At 44.7% G+C, this 25,432-nt stretch overlaps 1 protein-coding gene across 1 annotated transcript in view; it reads right to left on the bottom strand.

Moving 5' to 3' along the window:
• Positions 1-25,432, bottom strand: part of trpv4 (transient receptor potential cation channel, subfamily V, member 4) — a 109,700-nt gene that overhangs the window by 37,663 nt on the left and 46,605 nt on the right. Inside the window, exons 4-5 of the mRNA XM_085961326.1 lie at positions 18,551-18,703; positions 12,864-13,004 (exon numbers count right to left, since the gene is read on the bottom strand). Of these exons, the coding sequence (XP_085817452.1) occupies positions 12,864-13,004; positions 18,551-18,703 (294 nt within the window). The remainder of the gene's footprint in view (positions 1-12,863; positions 13,005-18,550; positions 18,704-25,432) is intronic.

The raw sequence follows: 25,432 nt of genomic DNA on the forward strand, positions 1-25,432 counted from the left end.
GTCACCAAGCCAACAGCATTAACAGAGGGTAGGCCAGCCAGGAAGCCACACCCCAAGGAAGGCACTTAGAGAACACACATTCACCTCAGAACTTGAGCAAGAGAAAAAAACTGAAGTCCTGCTTCCCAGACACTGCTCCTTTCATACACTTTGAGACACAAGTCAACTAAGGCTGTGCCATTACTATGAATAGTCTGTTCTTTTTGACTATTTTATTTTAAGCTGAATTTCCCCTGGAACTGCACCTCCTGCTAGTCTGGAAACAATTTACTACAACTCTCAAACATGGAATGTTGTTAGAATCGTTTTATTTAAAGATTTTCACAATAGTTAAAATGGAGACAGCAAACTAGAACAGTAAAGGGGGGGGGGAGCAAAAATATGGTACATATTCAATTCTCAAATATTGATAAGAACTACCATTGTAAAACATCTGTTATTGGCAATATGAAGGCATGATGTGACATCAGATGAAATCATTCCTAAACAAGCAGGATTCAATACCAAAAGCCATGAAGAAAGACGCACCCAAGTTCTCAAGGTTGCTTTTGGGAGCAGAGCACAAAACTAAGGTTAGAATCAACCCTCAAGTGATTCATAGCACGTAATATTTTATTTAAACCCCAATGGCCCCAGTGAATTTAAAACTCCAATGACCTTGCACGATAAACAGCTTGTATTTATATAGCGCCTTTAACATAGCAAAACATCCCAAGGCGCTTCACAGGAGCGTTATCAGACAAAATTTGACATATTTGCATCTAATTTTACATTCATTTTTTGTACATGTGCTTAAGAGTAAATTGGACCTAGGTTTTCAATTTCCATGTAAAATAATGGAATTATCAGGATTAAACGGGAAGATTATCTACAAAACAAAAACCTAATAAACGACAATCAATATAGTTTTTGAAGAGGAAGATCCTAGAATTCTTTGAGGAAGTGACATTCCAATAAAGTCACCCGCTCCAAATGACTGAACATTTCTTCCTCCTCAATGAACTTGAAATGGCCATTTTCTCCTGCAAATTTGGCCATCATTCATTCCCTAACACAAGAGAAAATAGTAGCATGGGAAAGGGAACAAGTTTGTGCCCATTTCACAACGGTGCCCTGACCTGCTGCACAAGTGATAGAATACTTGATTAATTCTACTCTGGTCATTGCTTCTCTGAACTTTCCTTCCAGACTCGAAAAATGCTTTCTCCACATAATGGTTTCGCCCCATTGCATTCTTACAGTGTACACTACTTCGGTGTCTCTCCTACTCTTTTAAACCTAAGTGGAATCCTGCGCTGTAGGCCTTGGCTTTCTCAACCAAAAAAAAAGTGACTGAGACTCAAGGCCATCCACTGGAATTTGCTGCCCTCGATAGTTGATAAGTGCTGTCTTAATGGCAATCTGTCAGTGGGCGCCAGGTTCACACGTGTAATTCTCCTCAAACACTGGAGTCTCAGCTCCGCTGTTGTGTTCAAGAGATACGATGCAGAGGCCAAACAGGGAAGGGGGGGGGGGGGAAACCAGAAGAGACCGTACAGCTCCCGGACTGCAGCGGTTCAAGGCGGTGGCTCACCACCACACCTTCGAGGGTAATCAGCGATGGGCAATAAATGCCGGCCTTGCTGGCGACGCCCACATCCCGTGAATGAATAAATAAAAAGAAAACGAAATGCACGGAGGCCTTAACTCAGCATCTAATGAATGCAAGGCCACAGCACAGACTATCAGGCCTACTGCTAAAGTTACACAAGCTGGCAGGTGCACTCAAGGCTCAGGAAAGCAATGGAAATATCACAATGGGAAGGTGCACACTTCCAGCACTGAGGTGAAGCACGTTGTTTTAGCAGAGCAGAAAGTGCAGAGGAAGCTTTACTCTGTATCTAACCTGTATTCTTTTTCACCTGAGAGTTGAGGGAAAAGTTGGGGTGTGGGACTAAATTGGACAGCTCTTTCAAAGAGCCGGCACAGACACGACGGGTCGAAAGGACCCCCTCTCTGCTGTAAGATTCTATGAACGCTCTTGACACTGCCAATGGGTGCAGAAAGTAGGAAAATAGTCCTTTCTCTAGCACTTGTATCGCTCACTTCAGTAACCACAAAATAATGTATTGAACAAAAACGTGCTGCTGACGTGTACTCCCCCAAAATTACATTACAAAGAAAGACTTGCACTTATATAGTGCCTTTCACAACCTCAGAACGTCCCAAAGCACTTTACAGTTAATGAAGTACTTTTTGAAATGTAGTCACTGTTGTAATGTAGGGAACACAGCAGCCAATTTGCGCACAGCAAGCTCCCACAAACAGCAATGTGATAATAACCAGATAATCTGTTTTAGTGATGTTGATTGAGGGATAAATATTGGCCAGGACACCAGGGAGAACTCTCCTGCTCTTCTTCGAAATAGCGCTGTGGGATCTTTTACGTCCACCTGAGAGAGCAGACAGGATCTCGATTTAATGTCTCATCTGAAAAATGGCACCTCCAACAGCACAGCACTCCCTCAGCACTGTACTGGAGTGTCAGCCTAGATTTTTGTGCTCAAGTCCCTGGAGTGGGACTTGAACCCACAACCTTCTGACTCAGAGGCAAGGGTGCTACCCACTGAGCCACAGCTGACTCTACAAGCTTTACTCTTGTGACACCACGATTGGGCAATACACCTTGGTCATTAGTGCATTATATGCAGCTCATCACTTGTAAGCTAACTTCTGTATCCCAGAGGTCCTCACAGTGTATCCTCCATTACTTCTCAGCCAACACCTTGTGTACATAGCTGTAAATAAAATATATTCAGAAAGTACTTTTGGGAACCTTACCCAGCACGTAGAAGTCTTCATAAAAACACTCTTTTATACTCCAAAACCCCTGATATGGCACATGTTGCTTACAGCTCCCCTACTAATAAGAGAAAACAAATATACAGTTCCTGCCTACAACATACACATCTCTGTAACACACAGATCTCTGTAACACACAGCTTTCTATAACACACCTCTATAGTACTCCAAGATAGCAAACATTGCAAATGACTTTCACATGCATTGGGAGACAGAGACTATATAAAGCACCCTGTCTAAGGTATGGCTTTCTCTAGTCCTGAATGCCTTAGAGTGTGCATCATGTATTTATCAGAAGATTTGGTTGAATCACCATGAGTACTTACCAGCCCACATTATTTGAGTGGTAGGAAGGCAAATATATATTTTGGACCATGTGTTTTTTAGTTTAAAAAAAACGTTATATTCTAGTCAGAATCAGCCAGGAGCAAGGAATGGGGTGGAAGCACTGAGGGGGAGTCTGGAGACTGGAAGGACTCAAGCGATTTGGGAGAACTGGGTGGGCTCATAGTCCGTGGACATAAGAGAGGGGGTTAGGAGACTGAGGGGTTAGAACCAGTGGGAAGCAGCCATGACGTTGCCTGCAACTCTGTGCACCTTAATTTTAGCGTAATCTGTGGTCGGAATGTAATCAATACCTTATGAAAATTCATGCAACAATGTTCACTAATTCCATTCTCTCTACCACTTCAGTGACTCCATCAAAGAACTCGATTAGGTTAGTCAGCAATGACCTAGCTTCGACAAAATCCGTATCTGCCTATTCAGTTTATACTTTAGCAACTGCTCACTTACTCTGATAATGGACGATAGTAATTTTCCTACAAACTTGTGTTTAACTCACTGGTTTGTAGTTATTCAATGTGTCCCCTCATCCTTTTTACAATAATGTTTGCTACCTTCCAATGTTCTAGTATTAGCCCCCAGTCCCTCAAGCTTTGGAAGATTATAACTAATGCACACCTTATTTCCTTTATTGTCTTTGGGTAGAAACCATCTGGGCCTGGAGACTTATCTGGCTTCAGTCCTGTTCATTTTTCCTATTTATACAAATCCCTTTGAATTTCTCCACTTCATTAATCTATAGTCTGCCCTGTTCCTCTGGAATTGTGTCCTTTTCCACTGTGAAGACCGAAGCAAAATGCTCCTTTACTAAACCCTTTCACATAGGGAGTTATTTTCAGCTCCACTGCTTGGGAGATACCCTGGCGGAGCGGATCGCTCACTCAAAAAGAGTGTATGAGAATAGATTAATGGGTAACATAAAAGGGAACCCAAATGACTTTTATAAACATATAAATAAAAGGGTAGTCAAAGGAAGGGTGGAGCTGATTAGGGACCAAAAAGGAGATCTTATGGAAGCAGAGAGACTAAATGAGTACCTTGCATCTGTCTTCATTAAAGAAGAGGATGCTGCCAATGTCACAGTAAAGGAGGAGGTAGTAGATAAATTGGATAGGATAAAAATAAAGACAAGGTAATTAAAAGCTTGGCAGCGCTCAAAGTAGAAAAGTCACCCGGTCCGGATGGGGATGCATCTTAGGTTACTGAGGGAAGGGTGGAAATTTGGGAGGCTCTGGCCACCATCTTCCAATATCCTCCTTCGATAAAGGAGGACTGGAGGACTGCAAATGTTACACCCCTGCTCAAAAAAGGGGACAGTGATAAAGCCGGCAACTACAGGCCAGTCAGCCTAACGGAAACTTTTAGAGACATTAATCTGGGACAAAATTAATTGGCACTTCGAAAAATATGGGTTAGTAAATGAAAGCCAGCACGGATTTGTTAAAGGAAAATCGTGTTTGACTAACTTGATTGAGTTCTTTGATGAAGTAATGGAGAGGGTGGATGAGGGCAGTGCGGTTGATGTTGTGCATATGGACTTTCAAAAGGCGTTTGTTAAAGCACCACATAATAGACTTGTTAGAAAAATTGATGCCCATGGGATTAAAGGGGCAGTGACTGAGTGGATATGAATTTGGCTAAGAAAGCAGAGAGTAGTGGTGAATGGTTGTTTTTCAGACTGGAGAGAAGTGTGCAGTGGTGTCCCCCAGGGGTCAGCGTTTGGACCACTGCTCTTTTGATATATATTAATGACCTGGACTTGGGTATACAGGGCATAATGTTAAAGTTTGCAAATGACATGAAACTCAGAAGTGTAGTAAACAGTGAGGAGGGATAGTAACAGACTGCAGAAGGACATAGACAGACTGGTGAAATTTAACTCATAGAAGTGTGAAGTGATTCATTTTGGAATGGTACAATTTTAAAAGGGGTGCAAGAACACAGAGGCATGAGGGTGTTTGTACACAAGTCTCTGAAGGAGGCAGGACGAGTTGAGAAGGCTGTTAAAAAGGCATACGGGATCCTTGGCTTTATAAATAGAGGCATAGGCCGGAATTTTCTGGGGTGGTAGCAGGCGCGATCAGTGGCGGATCGGGTGGGAAAGTTGTTATTTTTGACAGGGGGTCGGGAACTCGCTGTCATCTCGCTCCCACGCACCTTTCCCCCAGGCGCGTCTGTCATTGCGGAGCTGACCCGAGCGGCGGCGACGGGCGACCCAATTGAGATGATTAACAGCTAGTTGTCAGACCCTTAACAGGCTTTTTTAACTTACTTTTTAAATTTAACTGCATGGCCACGGGAAGCACGCTGCTCGGAAACCACGTCTGTCAACCTGAGGCGGGCGTTCCATGGCCATTGCTCCAGCTGATTACTTGACAGCATCAAATGTACAGTAAAAGCTCCCACCTGACAGATGATCACTTTCCTCAGGCAGAAGCTGTTGCTCAGTCCATTTCCAGCACAGATTCTGCAGGCTGCAAGTCTTTCCAGCAAAGTCTCCATCTAGTGTCACCTCACTGGAAGAACATCTCTCACCATTGACAGAATGCTTCTGTCATCTGTACTTCACCTGCCATCTATTCCATTAACATGGGTGCCGTTTATACTGTCTCATCTTGGTCCTCAGAATCGGACCACGATGAGCCCCAACACCAACAACACCACCAACATTCTCCGCAATCACCTGGTGCTGCACAGGACAGAGGGCATCAACACCCGACAACATTGCTGCCCGGGAGGCCAGGAATGGCCTTATGATGGCTAGATTTACTTCACTTACCGCTGTACACCCTGGCTGCCACATGATGCGCCAAGTTGGCACCACCCCACACCAACAACATAAAGCATCCCTACAATGCCCGAGCCATTCCTTTCACACTCATGACCATTGCAGGGGATACCGTTATGTCTCACCATTCACTGCAACTCACTAAGCTACTTCCAAAGGTGCACAGAAATTTGTCCAAGACCGTAAAGTGTTTTTTATGTTTGACACATTAACAGAAACTTTACATAAACTTTGGATAAAACACCCAAGTGACTGCCCTCGTGTATTGTTAGTTGGTATGATTGCACTAGGATGAGGGCGAGTGTGAGGGATAGCTAGTGAGATGGGGATGTGATAATGTAGATAGAGGGGGATGGGTGAAGGTGCAAGGTAAGTTGGCGTGAGTAAGGATGTGCAGGAGTCGGGTAGGGAAGGCAGAGTGATGGGGATGTGATGAGAGGCACAGCACGATGCGGTTGAGTGTGGCTTTGTACTAATGTTTCCTGATCTAATGAGATCATTGTAACGTTTGCGGCACTGTACCCAGGTCCTCCTGAACACATCCCTGCTTGTGACCTCCTCTGCACTCTGCAACCAGGCTGTCTTGGTCTCCTGGGGAGGTCTCTTCTGCCCATCGGATGGGAAGAGGACCTCCCTGCGTGCTCTGACTCCCTCCATAAGCATATGGTGGGAGTCATCGGCGAACCTGGGTGCCGCCCTCTGCCTCTGTGCAGTCATTGTCAGTGTTTGGAGCCCTCCAATGCTGTAGTGCACTGACAGCACTATGTTAGATAAACTTCAAATGTAATGTGGCCATGGCCCCTTTAAAGATCCCGGCTGAAAACGCGTCATGAATGACGTCACCAGACCCGCTCCATCTCATTGGGCCGGGTAACGTGCTGGGTGGGGCTTAATAGGCCCCATTAAGATAAGTTAATTTTCAGCAGCGGGATGGAGCCAGCAGCGGGGTCGTGACCCACCACGGTCACTGCCCATACCGGACCCACGGAGGTAGGCAAAATTCCGGCCAGAGTACAAAAGCAAGGAAGATATGCCAAGCCTTTATAGAACACTGGTTAGGACCCAGCTGGAGTATTGTGGCCAATTCTGGGCACCACACTTTAGGAAGGATGTCAAGGCCTGAGAGAGGGTGTAGAGGAAATTTACTAGAATGGTACCAGGGATGAAAGACTTCAGTTACGTGGAGAGACTAAAGGAACTGGGGTTGTTCTCCTTTGAGCAGAGAAGGTTAAGGGGAGATTTGATAGAGGTGTTCAAAATTTTGAAGGGTTTTGATAGAGTAAATAAGGAGAAGCTGTTTCCAGTGGCAGAAAGGTCGGTAACCAGAAGACACAGATTTAAGGTAATTGGCAAAAGAACCAGAGGTGACATGTGGAAAACATTTTTTACGCTGCGAGTTGTTATGATCTGGAATTTACTGCTTGAAAGGATGGTGAAGCAGATTCAATAACAACTTTCCAAAGGGAATTAGATTAAAACTTGAAAAGGAAGACTTTGCTGGGCTATGGGGAAAGAGCAGGGGAGTGAGACTATTGGACAGCTCTTTCAAAGAGCCAGCACGGACATGATGGGCCGAATGGCCTCCTCCTGTGCTGTATCATTCTATGATTCTGCAGACCTCCTTTATCTGCATGAACATACATTCCTCTATTAAGTCATCACGATCAGGTTGTCTTCAAAACACCCCCACCATTGTTCCCATCCTTTCACGTTCCTTAGTTCTACCCAACGTGATTCATTCCATTCATTTAGATCCTTCCTTTCTTCCACCTTGTGGTGTCTTAACTGTCTCCCCTCTTTCCTGTTTTACCTACCCTTTTTAATATTTCTATAACCTGGTATATTTAACTCCTAATCTGGCCCAGACTGCAGCCTGGTTCCTGTAATTGCTACCACATCATGCCCCTCCAGTTCCTCTAATTTATTTGAAATACTTCATAGAATTCATTCCAAGTAATGAATCCCCTTTTCCTGAGGTATTGTGTGGTGAGTAGACATGAGTTTAAACCCAGTTCAGACTGAAAGGGCGAAAGTGTCTTCTCTCTGCCATACGTAAGGGTCCAAATGTGTGTTCTATCTCAACCTAGTGGATACAACCACTAAATTACCCCTGAAGATCTCCAAGGGTGGTTGGTGTGTGAATTGTAAATGTAATGTTGGCGAGATAGGTGGCACTTCAATCTTACATCAGGCTTTCCACAATGTGAAAGAGATGTCTTCTTGCACTAATCTTTTCTTGCCAATATTGTTAGTGCTTTTGGTGAAATCTGTCAGGAAATGCTCACATTCTGCTTGTCTGAGTGTTCACAATAAAAGCACCTCGTGACACTGTCGTAATTTCCCTTCAATTGTTTCGTTAGATGTCTGTTGAAATATTGATGTATGTGTCCCATTATGCAACAAAAATACATATAAAGGAGGGTAGAGTGCTGCTTGGTGTGGTAGTCTTTTCGCAAAGCAGAGATTTACAGTTGAACTTCTCTCCCCGACCTATCCCTCCGCCCTCCCCCAATGCGGGGGGGACTCCTTGCAGGAGTACAGTTCCAATGGCACCATGGATCCTCTAGTACCAAGTGGCCATTCTTCATCTCCAAGCCTTGATCGTGAGTGACGACATGCTATTTGGTCATGGGAGCCACCACGAATGAGTCTGACCCCCATCCCCAGCATTTCCAGCAGGTGTTGTTAGATAGTGATCGGGAGTTGGAACTCTGGCCACTGAGGCCGATTATACTGACCTACCATCAGGCCAACCGAGATCAGCTAACCTATCACAGACTGGGGATTTACACTGAAACCTTCCGGTAACTATAGCTTAGTTTCACACCATGCAGTGCAATTTATCACCAACTGCTCAGTCGATTGTTAGCATCAATAAGGTTAGCATCAGACTTGCCCAACCATTTCCCTCCCAGCATCTTTCAAAACAGCAGAGATTTTGACTGACTCCCAGAATACTAGCTTAACTACTCCAAACAGGGGGCGTGTATCCCCAAGCACACACAGGAACTTTAATCGAGGGGTACGGTAGTGTAGTGGTTATGTTACTGGACTAGTAATCCAGAGGCCTGGACTATTAATCCAGGAAAACGCGAGTTTAAACCCCACCATAGCAGGACCCCATCTTTACAAGACCTACCCAAACCCCTGAGATAAAGAACAAATGAGTTCAACTGTTATAAGGAGAGGTTGAGTAGATTGGGACTCTACTCATTGGAGTTCAGAAGAATGAGAGGCGATCTTATTGAAACATATAAGATTGTGAAGGGGCTTGATCGGGTGGATGCGGTGAGGATGTTCCCAATGATGGGTGAAACTAGAACTAGGGGGCATAATCTTAAAATAAGGGGCTGCTCTTTCAAAACTGAGATGAGGAGAAACTTCTTCACTCAGAGGGTGGTAGGTTTGTGGAATTTGCTGCCCCAGAAAGCTGTGGAAGCTACATCATTAAATAAATTTAAAACAGAACTAGATAGTTTCCTAGAAGTAAAGGGAATTAAGGGTTACGGGGAGCGGGCAGGAAATTGGACATGAGTCTAGGTTCGGAATGGTCGTGGCCCTGTTGGTATTGGAGCGGGCCCAGGGGCCGTGTAGCCTGGTTCTGCTCCTACTTCTTGTGTTCTAATTCTGTGTTAGATTTCAGGAGATGGTTTTATTCCTGTTCCTGGCTGGGGTGGAGATCGCCTTTACAGAAGGTAAGTACTGTAGAAAATATAGGGACAGAGTGATCTCCTGGAAGAGTTTCGATCGCCTAGATGGGTCGGAGAGGAATTTCCCAGATTTTTTCTCCCAAATTGGCCATTGGGTTTTTTATCTGGTTTTTCGCCTCTCCCGGGAGATCACATGGGTTCGGGTGGGATGGAGAGTGATAGAAGATTTGAGGTTAGGATCAGATCAGCCATGATCTTATTGAACGGTGGAGCAGGCTCGAGGGGCCGATTGGCCTACTCCTGCTCCTATTTCTTATGTTCTTATTATGTTCTTATCCACATTGCTCTCAGTGCAGGCACAACCATTGCCAATAAATCTTCCCTTATGTACTTCTCCTCAGAGTAATATGTAATCAAAATGCGCAAGTAAATAAAACAGAAAGTAAGAATTGCATTTACATAACATGCAACTCAGGAGCATCTCAACGTTCCGACACAATTAATTACTTCAAAGTGCAATGACTGTTGTTGACTGACAGTTCTACCTGAGCCACGAGCAAATTGGCACAGCGTCAATAAGATCAGAGAGTTGAATGCGTGGCTCAAGGATTGGTGCGGGAGAAATGGGTTTCGATTCATGGGGCACTGGCACCAGCACTGGGGAGCACTGCTTCTACAGAGTACTAAACTCGGGAATTTGGTGAGTGAGGGAATTCGGTGAGGTGGGGCTAAGAGGTGCTGCTTGATACATAAAAAAATATAAACAACTAGTGTTAAATTAGGACTGTGGGCTAAGTTACAGCAAAGACCTAAAGCATATAACTAAATTTAATAAATTAAACAAGGTTATTACCTAGATTAAAAACTATTAATAGACAACTATTTCAAAACTTGAAAACCTATTTAGTTAAATAAAATACAATAGAGATGACAGGGCAGGTGATGTGTTGCAGCTGTAACATGTGGGAGTTGGTGGACCCCAGTCTGATCCACAGCAACCACATCTGCAGTAAGTGTCTGCAGCTCAAGGAATCTCAGCTCAGAGTTGATGAGCTGGAGTCCGAGCTTCGGACACTGCGATACATCAGGGAGGGGGAGAGTTGCCTGGACACTTTGTTCCAGGCGGCAGTCACACCCCTTAGGTTAAATACTTCAGATTTGGTCCGTGGTCAGGGACAGGAGGGTGTGACTACGAGTGAGGCAGGTATGGGGATGCAGAAGGTAGCATTGGAGGAGCCTCAGCCCTTGCACTTGTCCAACAGGTACAAGGTTCTTGCAGCCTGTGTGGACGAGAGCAGGGACTGCAGGGAGGATGAGCAAACTGACCACAGCACCGTGGTACAGGGGGCCATTCAAGTTGGGGGAGTAAAAAGGAATGTAGCAGGGGTAGGGGACAGTATAGTGAGGGGATAGATACAGTTCTCTGCAGCCGACAGCATGAGTCCTGAAGGCTGTGTTGCCTGCCCAGTGCCAGGGTTAAGGACATCTCCTCAGGGCTGGAGAGGAACTTGAAGTGGGAGGGGAAGGATCCAGTTGTCGTGGCTCACATAGGTACCAACGACATAGGTAGGACAAAGAAAGAGGTTCACCTGAGGGAGTATGAGCAGCTAGGGGCTAAATTAAAAAGCAGAACTACTAAGGTAAATAATCTCTGGATTACTACCTGAGCCACGAGCAAATTGACATAGAGTCAATAAGGTCAGAGAGTTGAATGCGTGGCTCAAGGATTGGTGTGGGAGAAATGGGTTTCGATTCATGGGGCACTGGCACCAGTACTGGGGAAAGAGAGCTGTTCCATTGGGACGGGCTTCACTTGAACCATGCTGGGACCAGTGTCCTGGTGAATCAAATAACTAGGGCTGTAGATCAGGCTTTAAACTAAATATTGGGGGGGGGGGGGGGGGGTGGGTGGAGGGTTCAGGTGAGGGGAAACTTAGAAAGTTAAAGAGAAAGGACAAGGCAATAGTGCAGGGTAGCGATAGGGGTAATGATAACCAGAGTGTGACAGGAAGGGACAGAATGTACAAGCATAAGAGTGCACCAGCAAATAGGGTCAGAGTAGGGAAAAAAGGGAAAAAGACAAAATTAAAGGCTCTTTATCTGAATGCACACAGCATTCATAGCAAGATAGATGAATTGACAGCACAACCAGAAATAAACGGGTATGATCTGATAGCCATTTAAGACGGAGATGAGGAGGAATTTCTTCTCTCAGAGGGTTGTGAATCTTTGGAATTCTCTACCCAGAGAGCTGTGGAGGCGGAGTCATTGAATATATTTAAGGTGGAGATAGACAGATTTTTGAACTACAGGGGAGTCAAGGGTTATGGGGAGCGGGCGGGAAAGTGGAGTTGAGGCCAAGATCAGATCAGCCATGATCTTTTTGAATGGTGGAGCAGGCTCGAGGGGCCGAATGGCCGACTCCTGCTCCTATTTCTTATGTTCTTACGTTCTTATATTATGCAGGCAAACACATTTTGTGCTCCGCAAGATCCATCAAACAGCAAAGCGATAAATGACCAGTTAAACAGTGTTTAGTGCTGTTGGTTGAGGTTGGAATGTTGGCCAAAGGCAGCAAGAAAACTCCATTCTCTCTTTGACTGTTTTCGTGGGAATTTCAACATCCACTGGAATAGGCAGACAGGGTATCCGATTTATGTCACATCTGAAGCATGCCACCTCTGGCAGTGCAGCACTCCCTCAGTACGGCACTGGAATGTCAGCTGAGGTTATGTGCGCAAGAGCTGGAGTGGTTGGCGTCTGAATGAGACTGTGTAATTAGTGCCAGTTTTGTGGTGTAGACCAATGATCACTGGGAACCAGGTCGAGAGTGCCAAAAATTGTGTCACAGCCAGCAGAGGAAGCTTTCATCCCGTCAGTCTGGGATGGATTCAAAACCAGCTCAAGATAATTGTGCAAAACCCACTGCCCCACCCAATCCACCAAAATACTTCTCTTTCTGCACATTTTTTTTTTTTAAACAGTCATTTACTTGTAATTTGCACCCCTTTCTATTTTCTTTGTCTCCTCACATGAAATGATGACCTCCAGTGAGAAGGGTGGACACTGATCTGGTCCAGACTCTCTGCCAAGGCTTGGGAACTCAGTGTGTGTGTTTGGGGAACTGAAAGCATGACTTCGCCCCGCTCCCACTTCGCAGTTGTCTTGCTTTATACGCACTCGGTTTGTGGAAGAAAGTGGAATGAAAGTAAGGTTAAAAATGCATAGCATCTTCTTACCGAAATAGAAGTATCCACCTTCATCTTTGGGCTGGAAGAATTTGCCTCGGGCCTGAGCGTGGACATCAGCTCCCTTTTCAACTAGCAGTTCCACATAGTGTTTACAGCGGCGCTCGATGGCGATGTGCAGTGCAGTCTGGCCTGAGACAGAGGAAGAAAAATGAAGTGAGATCCTTTCTCATAATAAAAGAAAACAGTTCTGTGTTGTCCCTTTCTCGGGTTGCCAACTCTGGCTGGGTGTATTCCTGGAGGTTTAGTCACATGACCTCCCACCTCGAACTGCCCCGCCCCCACACTCCCGCCATTGGCCCATCCTCCAGCCCACGGCCAATTGGAAACCGAACAGTCTCTTTGGTACCCAATTGGATTAATCCGGATTGTCAGTCAAATTGTCTTCCCCCCACCCCCCATCTCTAATATTTTTACAACTTATAAATGAAAGTGTTCAAAGAAAATGAACATTTTTTTTTAATGCCCCTATGATCTTTCTCCCGGTTGGCTCGCCGCAGTGCCCTGGATATTGATCTTCAATTCCTGGCGACTCCGGGGCAATCCTGGAACCCTAGCCCTTTCTTTTCTTGACTGTGACTGGTGTGTTTGTCAAATCCCTCCAAGAAAGAAAGACTTGCATTTCTATAGCGTCTTTCGCAACCTCAGGGCGTCCCAAAGCGCTTTACAGCCAATGAAGTACTTTTGAAGTGTAGTCGCTGTTGTAATGTAGGAATTAATGTAATAACAGCTAAAGGACATTGAAACGCAGACCTGCCCCCGCAGAAAACGAATAAAGCCTTTTAAAATGGTAGAATCTTCAACTTGTGAGCACTGGGGTCAGATAGAGTGCCGCACTATATCACCTGTGGCTGTCGTGTGATGTACAGCCAGGCTGTAGCTGCAGGCGCTGCACACAGTATTATAGCACTTCAGCTGAGAATCTGGCCGAGCCCACGCTCAGGTTCAGGCTCCTACCAGACATAAGATGCACCACTTAACAAAACACATTTGTTGATAGCAGCGGAGCTTAAAATTAAATACATTCTCAATAAGGTCAATACGTTCAGTTACTGGTGAGGCAGGAGCGCGCTGTTGAAGAGAGTTTCTCCACCTGCAGAAACCGAGCACGACGCTAATGGGATTTGATTTTATATCTATTGCCATTAACACAAGTTTATTTGTTACATTGTGCCTTTAAACTCAGTAGAAATTTAAACTTACACCAGCATCAGTAGGATTATTAACACAAACAACAACAACTTGTATTTATATAGCGCCTTAAACGTAGTAAAACGTCCCAAAGCACTGCACAGGAGTATTTTAAGACAAAAAATTTGACACTGATCCACATAAGGATAAATTAGGGCAGGTGACCAAAAAGCTTGGTCAAAGAAGTAGGTTTTAAGGAGCGTCTTAAAGGAGGAAAGAGAGGTAGCGAGGCGGAGAGGTTTAGGCAGGGAATTCCAGAGCTTAGGGCCTAGGCAACAGAAGGCCCGGCCACCAATGGTTGAGCGATTATAATCAGGGATGCTCAAGAGGGCAGAATTAGAGGAGCGCAGATATCTCGGGGGGGGGGGTTGTGGGGCTCGAGGAAATTACAGAGATAGGGAGGGGCGAGGCCATGGAGGGATTTGAAAACAAGGATGAGAATTTTGAAATCGAGGCGCTGCTTAACCGGGAGCCAATGTAGGTGAGCGAGCACAGGGGTGTTGGGTGAACGGGACTTGATGCGAGTTAGGACACAGGCAGCCGAGTTTTGGATGACCTCAAGTTTACGTAGGGTAGAATGTGGGAGGCCAACCAGTCCGTGCCGGCGTTTATGCTCCACTCAAGCTTCCTCCCGTCTTTCCTCATCTAAATCTATCAGCATCACACTCTATTTCCTTCTCCCTCATGTGCTTATCTAACCTCTCCTTAAATGCAACTATACTATTCGCTTCAACCACACCCTGTGGTAGCGAGTTCCACATTCTCACCATTCCTTGGGTAAAGAAGTTTTTTCCGAATTCCCTATTGGATTTCTTGGTGACTATCTTATATTGATGACCTCTAGTTATGCTCTTCCCCACAAGTGGAAACATTCTCTCTGTATCCACTCTATCAAAATGTTTCATAATTTTAAAGACCTCTATTAGGTCACCCCTCAGCTTTCTTTTTTCAAGAGAAAAGAGACCCAGCCTGTTCATCCTTTCATGATATGTATCCCCTCGCATTTCTGGTATCATCCTTGTAAATCTTCTTTGCACCCTCTCCAGTGCCTCTATATCCTTTTTAGAATATGGCGACCAGAACTGTACGCAGCAAGTGTGGTCTAACCAAGGTTCAAATCTCAGTCTGATTTAAGAATCTACCTCGGGGACTGTGTACAGTGCAAGTAATCATCCTAGCAACCCTCTCCTTATAATGAACTTCTTCACCTTTTGCTTCAATCTTGAAAAAACACACCTTTTAACTTTGAGAAACTTTAAGATTGCTGTGTGTTTTTTTTTACAACAGGATATTTTGAATGCTTTTATGTGCTTATATTTATATCAACTGTGTATTTCAAAAGTTCCATAAAAATATACAATTCTGTTTATCTAAACTCAGAAAATGCTGTACTTTAATTATTCCAGGAATGTATCAGATTTTTCAAACTGGAGTTGGGAGCTTCCCGTTCCATCAGTGCTGGACACTGGGATCTGACTGTTTTGAGCAGGATAATCTGGAAATTTCTTAGCAGTAAGCTGGACTCAAGGGGCCGATTTTCTGACTGTGGGGTCCAGCATGAAGCCTTGCTCACTCAGGGTGCATACTGGGAAATCACAAGTGTGCACCCTCTGATTTTTGGTCCCTCTAATTTTGGCAGGTGAGGGGCACATTTTTGCCACCTTACTCTCTGTGTCAGTTGATGTGAAGGCATTAGCTATTAAGATTGTCAAATAACTGCCGCGTTTCCTACATTACAACAGTGACTACACTTCAAAAAGTACTTCATTGGCTGTAAAGTGCTTTGAGACATCCTGAGGTTGTGAAAGGCGCTATAGAAATGCAAGTCTTTATTATCTTATTGAACTGTTACGGGTAGCATTTTCTTAATTTTGGTGTATAGTAGAGGAAAGTCGAGTGGGGGGGAGGGACATACCATTACATCCCCGGCCCTACTTGGATTGTCCTCCTCTCCACCACTGAGCAGGGAAGACCGCTAGCTGCCTCTTCACTGCCCCAGCACATATAACTGACAGCTGGGAGGTGGGGCCTGGTAACCCGGCCTTTTTGCTTGCTTTCCTATAATCCCAGACACCATCAGTGGGAGGGGTGGCCATAGTGCCTGGGGCAATGAGGGAAGGCCTGCTGATAGCCTCGCCATCTCCTCAGGCCCCCAAACCTTACCTATTTTAGGTCTCAGTTCCAATCTTTGGGGCACCTCTGGCCCTTTAAATGGGCTCCCTTCTCTTCTGGTGCTTGTACAGGTCCAGCCAAAATGTCAAGAGGATTGGTGGCATGACGGATTAGAAAATTCTCCCTTTAACTCCTCAACTTGCATATGAATCCAGTGGAGCAGACATATGGGGAGAAATACCCCGATGTCTACCAGCTGCAAGGGTCCCAATTGAAATTAGTTTGAAGTGATTGCTATACAGTGACCGCTGCTGCAATGTGCCTGATGGGTGGGGATAAGATTGAGCCCCGCTGCGTTGTTCCCCACAGCTGACTAGCCTGTCAGGCTCACCCACTGAAGTCCATGGAAACCAAAATCAGGAGAGATGTGTAGCGGGCGGCTAAATCGATCTCGCCCGTTTTACACTATAGCCCGGGTTGGCGTCGTGGGGACTGGAGTGTGTCGTCAACCCGGAAAACCAAATTTTAATTTGATTTGTTAAGTTTTAGTTGAACTTTTGTTAATTTACAGTCAAATTTGTTTTTGGTCCAAACTAAAAGAGTACGCTATAGCCCGAGGTCAAACAGATCTCCTTCCCAACACCCCCCCCCCCCCCGCCGTCTCTTCAGATAGAGCTGCCGTCCTGATGGTTCTCATTACCCCTTAAGAAACGAAACCACGAGAAATTGCAGGGTTTTAACTGGCTGCAAATGACAGCACTCCACCCTCTTCCCTCCTCCCTCTCCAAACACAGCGCTAATTTTATGCGAAGCGCTTTGAAGCCAGTGTCATGTCACGGATGCCCTTTCACTGAGCAAGCTTTTCATTATTCAGGAAGGGGGTGAGATTTGGTGCTGCTCGATGTCAGTGCCTGGGAACGGCACACTTCTCCTCATCCCAACCTCAAAACGATCTAATGGTGGGTTTCTGTTACAGAAGTGCTGCAAGAAGGAGACGTACTGTGAAATTCTTGCCTTCTGGCTCGATCCACATCTTCCACCCAGAGTTTATATTGCAACGAGTATTCCACATCAGTGGAGCGATAAATGATCAACTGTGTTGCTTGAAAGTCATAATTTATGACCTAATTTTCTGGCGAGATTTTTAAAGAGAAAACAGAGGGAGTAAAGACTTCCTCTGTTTGCTAAAATTATCAATGTGAATATAAAGATTGCATTTAGGATTTTGCTACAACAACAAAGTGGGAATCTGCCCTTGTGGACTCTCGAATTAGGACAAATTCCTATCAGGAAAATACCTGTCCACCCACTGGTGGTGTGTAGTCATCCCTTGTTACCTTGTTTTATGATATAAGTGTAAAAAGGTGGTTTGGGATCAGAGATTTTCCACAGAATGCTCTCCGATGAGACATTCTCACATTCTCCATTGATGGCTAGGGGGTAAAATACAGAGTAGGAAGATCCAGGGTTGAGTTACTTGACCTCAGCCAGGGTAGCGAATGGGGTTTTACATTGGCCTCAGTGCTGGGCTGTGGTGGGGTAATTAAGCAGGGTTCCAGCTTCTGATGGCTATCCAGGTTCTCCAGCCGGATATATTACAAGTATGTGGACATACGGCGTCCGAAAATCCACGGCCCTTCCAGGGCAACTCGTACCATAGGACCGGCGGGTGTGTGCTAGAAGGGCCACGGATTAGGCTGGGCCCTGGATATGCCAGGTCCTCGCCTTACCAAACATCTTCCGGGGAGGGGAGGGCCTTTCTTAGTATGCAGCCACCTACCCGCCTCAGAAAAGGCCATCGGTGTCAGGGGATGGGATGGGATGGGGGGGGGGGGGTTTGACCGAGGGAAAGGACTTCCAGGCCAGGAGTAGCTTCGCCCTAGCCTGATGGAAGAGGCCCGGAATACCAGCAATCGTCCAACTGGGGATCATGGCCTAGTTCACTGAGGTAACAAATTTAATGGATTTTTTTGTCTCCCTTAGAAAAGGGACCAATGAGGCACCGAACGGAGGTCACAGGTGAGTACTTCCCAGCCAGGAAGAATGGCCAGTGGATTTTCAAGTCCCAAATGTGGACAGGATCAATCTCAGTTGTGATGCTGCCACAGTAGAATAGCCTGATGCCACTCGCTGTTTAAGCTCACACCTGAAAAATAATGGGCACTTGGATGAGGTACCAAAGGGTGGTCAATGTCTGTAAAACTGCATAAGAGAGAAAATGAGGGAGTAGGGAAGAAGGGCTCCATTTTAGTGACACCATGAATGGGGATCACAGCCTCAGCTCATTATTCCCACGGCCTACTGGGTAAGAGCTGTCCAATCCCACTTGGAGTTTAAAAAAACAATTAAATTAAGTGACAAAGAAACGTTCTCACCTCTGTAGTAAACATCTCGAAATGGCGTATTGATGAATTCTCGAAGGTTTCCTGTTTTTTCGGCTATCTCGAGCACCATCGGAATGGTATCATTCTTTCCATTGATCAGGTTTAACAGTGCTTTTGGCAAACATGTCTTCCCTGTTGAGGGTTCTGGGAACAAGAGAGAGAGAAAGGGCTCAATATCGAGTTCAACAATTTCAGATCATAACTCGGCCCCTATTACATTTTTATATATATTTTTTATCCACACCTTTGTTTTGGCCCTTCCCCCTTTTTTCTCTCCCACATGGCAGCTGTCTCCCATTCTGCCAGCGCATTTCACACCTCATCTAGAGCCGTCTTTTGTCTCTCCACTAGTCCTATCACCATCTGGTCTGGTTTTGAATACCTCTTAATGTCTCTTCACTTCTCTTTTGTTCTTTCATCCCCATTTCCCAGCCCCCAAACTGGCCTTTTAATCTGTTTCATTTCCTGTGCTTTTTTCTCAGCCCTGATGAAGGGTTTCGACCTGAAACATTGACTCTATTTCTCTCTCCCCGGATGTTGCCTGGCCTGCTGAGTTTCTCCAGCGTTTTCTGTTGTTATTTCAGAGAGAAAGAGCTGTTATTCTCAACTCCCAATAGGCTGCTTTACTGTGTACGTGCAATAGACGGCCAATGAGATGTAGAGGTTTGATTTGATTTTCTCCCCATTCAATACATTTAGAGGTACAGGAAACTTTCTGGTATCCGGCACCGACGGGACCGAGCTGGTGCCGTTAGATCAAAACTGCCGTAGAAACCAGCGCTAATGTTAAAACATACGGCGCTCAGAGCTCCGTGTGAAGCAACAAACTCTGTTGCTTAGCAACAGCTTCAAAACAGTCGGCGTAGCTTGCAAGCGTCTAGCTGAAGCTGTTGCTTAGCTACAGAGACGCTTGCAGAGCCAGGACTGGAGAAAAGAAGCAACGAAAAGAAAAAAAATTATCTGAACCGACTCCTGAATTTTGCCGGTAGATAGAGCTTTCCGGACATTTAACCTCCGCATAAACGAAAGTTTCCTGTAGTACTGTAGCACACAATGGTTCTGGGCCATACGGTCTGTTTCTTTGAGTGGATTGTCTAGAATTTTTTAAGCTATATTAAAATAGAAATGAATTTATTTTTGCACTTAATTCTGTGTCTTATGATGTGGAGTTATTGCTATTAAAGTACTGAAATCTTCAACAACTTTTCATCATGAAACAAACATTGGCACTCATTCTATTGTCACATCCCCTCCCATCCCACCCCACACTTACCCTATCCCTGTTCAATCTTAGACTTGTGTAAATGGTGGCAACCCTCAGAGGCGGCCCAGTGCACCCTGGGCAGTTAAATGGCCATCCCATAATCTGATTGTCTTGGCTTCCAGGCCCTCTTTCGTAAACCTTTCTAACAATCATTGGTTCTTGAGTGAAAATATTTGGTTTCCATGCCAACATTCTTGTGGCTTCCACACATCGGCATCACTGGCCAAAGTGTAGCCAATCAGAGATACAAAACCTATACTTCTGGTGGCCAAGAACTGAATAATAAAATGTATTTATTTTAGGCAATGCTCATACGTGCTTTGTCCAAATAACAACCAACGTCATCAAAAATCTGTCTTTTTCTGATCAGCCCTTTCCTTTCCCCCCCCCCCCCTTTCCTTTTGTTTCTCTCTCACACCTGGCAGCTATCTTTTGCCCTGCCAGTACACTTTACACCTAATCACAGCCTATTACCATCTCATCTAGCTTCTAATCTCTTTTACTTCTTTTGGTTCTTTTATTCTTTTGTCCGATCGCAGCCCTGCCTTCGATCTAGTTCCTTTTCTCTCCAGTTTTGAAGAAGGGTCAAACCCGAAACGTCAACTCAAATTTCTCTCCACGGATGTTGCCTGACCTGCTGAGTTTTTCCAGCATTTTCTGTTGTTATTTCGGATTTCCAACATCTGCAGTATTTTGCTATCGTCCTGGGAGTTAATAGTTGTCCCTGGGAGCTTGCAGCTGCAAGAAGGGAACAGCTGGTTAAACCAGCTCCTGACATGCAACACGCTACACTTGTCAATCCATCACCAGTTCAATGGCAATTTTACAGAATCTTGCCTTTCTTATGTATCCTACAGATTCATGAGTGACCTTGTATTCTATAGATTCTATGATCCTGTATTCTATAGATTCATGGGTGGCCCTGTACTGTATAAATTAATGCATTACTCTGTATTCTATAGATTGAGCTAACTGTGTTCTATAGATTAATGTGTTACCCTGTGTTCTATAGATTCTGAGCTGACTTTTTTAGATTCTGGACGTATTCTTTAATCCACAGATTCACGGGTGACCCTGTATTCCACAAATTCACGGGTGACCCTGTATTCTACAGATTCACGGGTGACCCTGTATTCTACAGATTCACGGGTGACCCTGTACTCTACAGATTCACGGGTGACCCTGTACTCTACAGATTCACGGGTGACCCTGTATTCTACAGATTCACGGGTGACCCTGTATTCTACAGATTCACGGGTGACCCTGTATTCTACAGATTCACGGGTGACCCTGTATTCTACAGATTCACGGGTGACCCTGTATTCTACAGATTCACGGGTGACCCTGTATTCTACAGATTCACGGGTGACCCTGTACTCTACAGATTCACGGGTGACTATGGTTTTAGTTTCTGGGCTGATTCTGTAATCTATAGATTCATGGTTAGCTCGGCAGTCCTTAGGTTGATTTAATTTTCCGAGCAGTCCTGAAACAAACCCCTCTTAAGTTCACTGAAAATACTGAGCAATCACAGCCCGTTTTTGCCACTGCGACCCAGGATGGTTCTCCCCATTCGTGCTCCATACAACACACTGCAACTGTGTCTGAATTTCTCTTTCCAACCCTCCACCTGATGTTAAACCTTGGAAAGTGTGATTTAGTATGCCATAGAGCACAGTCTCCCATAGAACGCAGCATAACATAGAACACGACGCACAGTATAACCACACAACATAGCATGACATAGAACATACCATAGACAGTCATGAAATCCAAACCGACTAGAAACATAGCTACTGCCATCTTTTTAAGGAACATCCACTCCCCTAACCACAGTCTAAAACAATAGGGTAGGAAAATTACACAGGACCGATTTACCATAAAACTGATTAGCAAACCCTGACTGTAACTACTGTGGTTTGCTAAACCCGCTGGCAACAGAAGTTGCTCCTTTTGCGGTGGAATATAACACCAATACTCAGGGGTAGATTTTTGTCTTTACTGGCTGGGCATTAATCATGGCCTGGACGGAGAGCGGGTTCTGTAAGCGGTACGCAGTCCTCGATGCCTTTCTCTGTCTAGACTCAGGTGACGAATGCCAGCCTGGGTAAGCGGAGTCTGTGGAACCGTACCTCAGCACTGCTGAGAGTCTTCACAAAGAGAGATTTGAGGGGGAAACATTTCCTCTCCACAAGAATCCTGTCTCTCGCGATTCTTAGTTTATCCCAAACTTACCAGAACTGATTCTAAACTGCTCTATTATGCAATACTAACTCTGACTGAAATAAAAAATAATTGAAAAGATTGGAAATACACAGCAGGTCAGTCACCATCCGACAGAAAGAAAACATTCTGGGCTCAGAACTCCACAGAATAGAAGGTCTCGCCTGAAATGTTAAGCTGCTTTTGTCTTTTAGATGCTGACTGGCCTGCCGTTTGCTGCCAGTATTTTCTGTTTTTATTTCAGATACAAAACATTTGCTGTTTTCCTTTGTGTCTGATAATCTACATCCTAGGGTACTTAAGGAAGTGGCCCTAGAAATAGTAGATGCATTGCTGATCATCTTCCAACATTCGATGGAATCTGGAACAGTACCCATGGATTGGAGGGTAGCTAATGTTACCCCACTATTCAAAAAAGGTGGTAGAGAGAAAACGGGGAATTACAGACTGGTAAGCCTGACATCGATAGTGGGGAAAATGCTAGAGTCCATTATAAAAGATGTAATAGCAGATCACTTGGAAAACAGTGACAGGATCGGACAAAGTCAACATGGATTTACAAAAGGTAAATCGTGCTTGACTAATCTACTGGAATTTTTTGAGGATGTAACTAGTAAAATAGATATGGGAGAACCAGTGGATGTGGTGTATTTGGACTTTCAGAAGGCTTTCGATAAGGTCCCACATAAGAGATTAGCGTGTAAAGTTAAGGCACATGGGATTGGGGGCAAGGTATTTGTTGAGTCTGAGTGTTCCAGATATGCTTAATATAAATCACTGGACACAGACAACAAGAATAACTAAAACAGGTCTTTACTAATCGAAGGTCAGGGCTGAACTGCTTAGCAAATTACTACACAGAGTTTATATACCGGTGTGGTCACCACCGGTACTACAATATACAGTAGCCAAGAGAAAGTAGTCCATCTCTTAAGGTAGTCTCTTAAGGTGGTACAGGTTACATACACAACAGTATTGACTTGGATAGAGAACTGGTTGGCAGATAGAAAGCAAAGAGTTGGAATAAACGGGTCTTTTTCCGAGTGGCAGGCAGTGACTAGTGGGGTACCGCAGGGATAGGTCCTTGGACCCCAGCTATTCACAATATATATTAATGATCTAGACAAGGGAACTAGGTGTAATATCTCCAAATTTACAGATGACACAAAGCTGGGTGGACGTATGTGCTGTGAGGAGGATGCCAAGAAAATATAGGATGATTTGGACAGGTTGGGTGATTGGGCAGAAGCATGGCAGATGCAATATAACGTGGATAAATGTGAGGTTATCCACTTTGGTGTCAAAAACAGGAAGGCAGATTATCTGAATGGCAATAGATTGCGAGAAGGGGAAGTGCAACGAGACCTGGGTGTCCTTGTGCACCAGTCGCTGAAGGTAAGCATGCAGGTGCAGCAGACGGTTAAGAAGGCAAATGGTATGCTGGCCTTCATAGCGAGAGGGTTTGAGTACAGGAACAAGGATGTCTTGCTACAGTTGTACAAGGCCTTGGTGAGGCCACATCTTGAGTATTATGTGCAGTTTTGGTCGCCTTATCTGAGGAAGGATATTCTTGCCATGGAAGGAGTTCTGCGAAGATTCACCAGGCTGATACCTGGGATGGCAGGAACGACGTATGAGGAGAGATTGGGTCGATTGGGCTTGTACTCACTGGAGTTTAGAAGAATGAGAGGGGATCTCATTGAAACTTATAAAATTCTGGCAGGACTGGACAGACTAGATGCAGGGAGGATGTTCCCGATGGTCGGGGAATCCAGAACCAGGGGTCACAGTCTAAAGTAAGGGTTAGGCCTTTTAGGACAGAAATGAGGAGGAATTTCTTCACCCAGAGAGTGGTGAACCTGTGGAATTCTCTACCACAGAAGGCAGTAGAGGCCAATTCATTAAATATATTCAAGAAGGAGTTGGATATATTTCTTAAGGCTAAAGGGATCAAGGGGTATGGGGAGAAAGCAGGTACTGGGTACTGAACTTGGATGATCAGCCATGATCGCATTGAATGGCGGAGCAGGCTCGAGGGGCCGAATGGCCTACTCCTGCTCCTATCTTCTATGTTTCTATGTCTGACTCGCAGTGTGTTATCACTCTATATACATAGGATATACGGCACAGAAACAGGCCATTCCGCCCAACCAGTCCATGCCGGCGTTAATGCTCCACTCAAGCCTTCTCCCGTCTTTCCTCATCTAAATTTATCAGCATAACCCTCTATTCCCTTTTCTCTCATATGCTTATCTAGCCTCCCCTTAAATGCATCTATACTTTTCACTTCAACCACTCCCTGTGGTAGCGAGTTCCACATTCTCATCATTCTTTGGGTAAAGAAGTTTCTTCTGAATTCCCTATTGGATTTCTTGGTGACTATCTTATATTGATGGCCTCTAGTTATGCTCTTCCCCACAAGTGGAAACATTCTCTCTGTATCCACTCTATCCAAACATATCATAATTTTAAAGACCTCTATTAGGTCACCCCTCAGCCTTTTTTCAAGAGAAGAGACCCAGCCTGTTCATCCTTTCCTGATATGTATCCCCTCGTATTTCTGGTATCATCCTTGTAAATCTTCTCTGCACCCTCTCCAGTGCCTCTATATCCTTTTTAGAATATGGCAACCAGAATTGTACGCAGTACTCCAAGTGTGGTCTAACCAAGGTTCGATACAGGTTTAGCATAACTTCCCCACTTTTCAATTCTATCCCTCTGGAAATAAACCCTAGTGCTTGTTTTTTTTTATATAGCCTTGCTAACCTGTGTCGCAACCTTTAGGGATTTGTGTATTTGTACTCCGAGCTCCCTTTGTTCCTCTACCTCACCTAGACTCGCACCCTCCAAGTAATAAGTGACCTCCCTATTCTTCCTACCAAAATGTAATACCTCACATTTATCTGTGTTGAACTTCATTTGCCAATTATATGCCCATTCTGCAAGTTTAATAATTTGTTGCAGTTCTCCTCAGTATTGACTATCCCCCCCAATTTGGTGTCATTCGCAAATTTAGCAATTGTGTTTTTGATTCTAAAGTCTGAATCGTTATTATAAATTGTGAACAACAGTGGTCCCAGCACTGATCTCTGCTTTCTATCCTGAAGCCAGCTAGCTATCCATTCTGCTACTTGTCCCCTGACTCCGCATTCTCTGACCTTATTCATCAGTCTATTATGGGGTACCTTATCGAGGGCCTTTTGAAGATCTAGATAAATTATATCTACTGCATTACTCTCTCTGTTACCTCTTCAAAAAATTCAATGAGGTTGGTCAAGCAAGACTTTCCCGTTTGAAATCCATGCTGACTATTCATTATTATATTTTTGGTTTCTAGATGTTCTTCTATTTTTTCTTTTAGTAGGGATTCCATTATTTTTCCTACC

Source organism: Somniosus microcephalus, chromosome 19 (assembly GCF_052327205.1).
Source record: "Somniosus microcephalus isolate GS21.2 chromosome 19, FLI_Smic_1.0, whole genome shotgun sequence".
Lineage (NCBI taxonomy): Eukaryota > Metazoa > Chordata > Chondrichthyes > Squaliformes > Somniosidae > Somniosus > Somniosus microcephalus.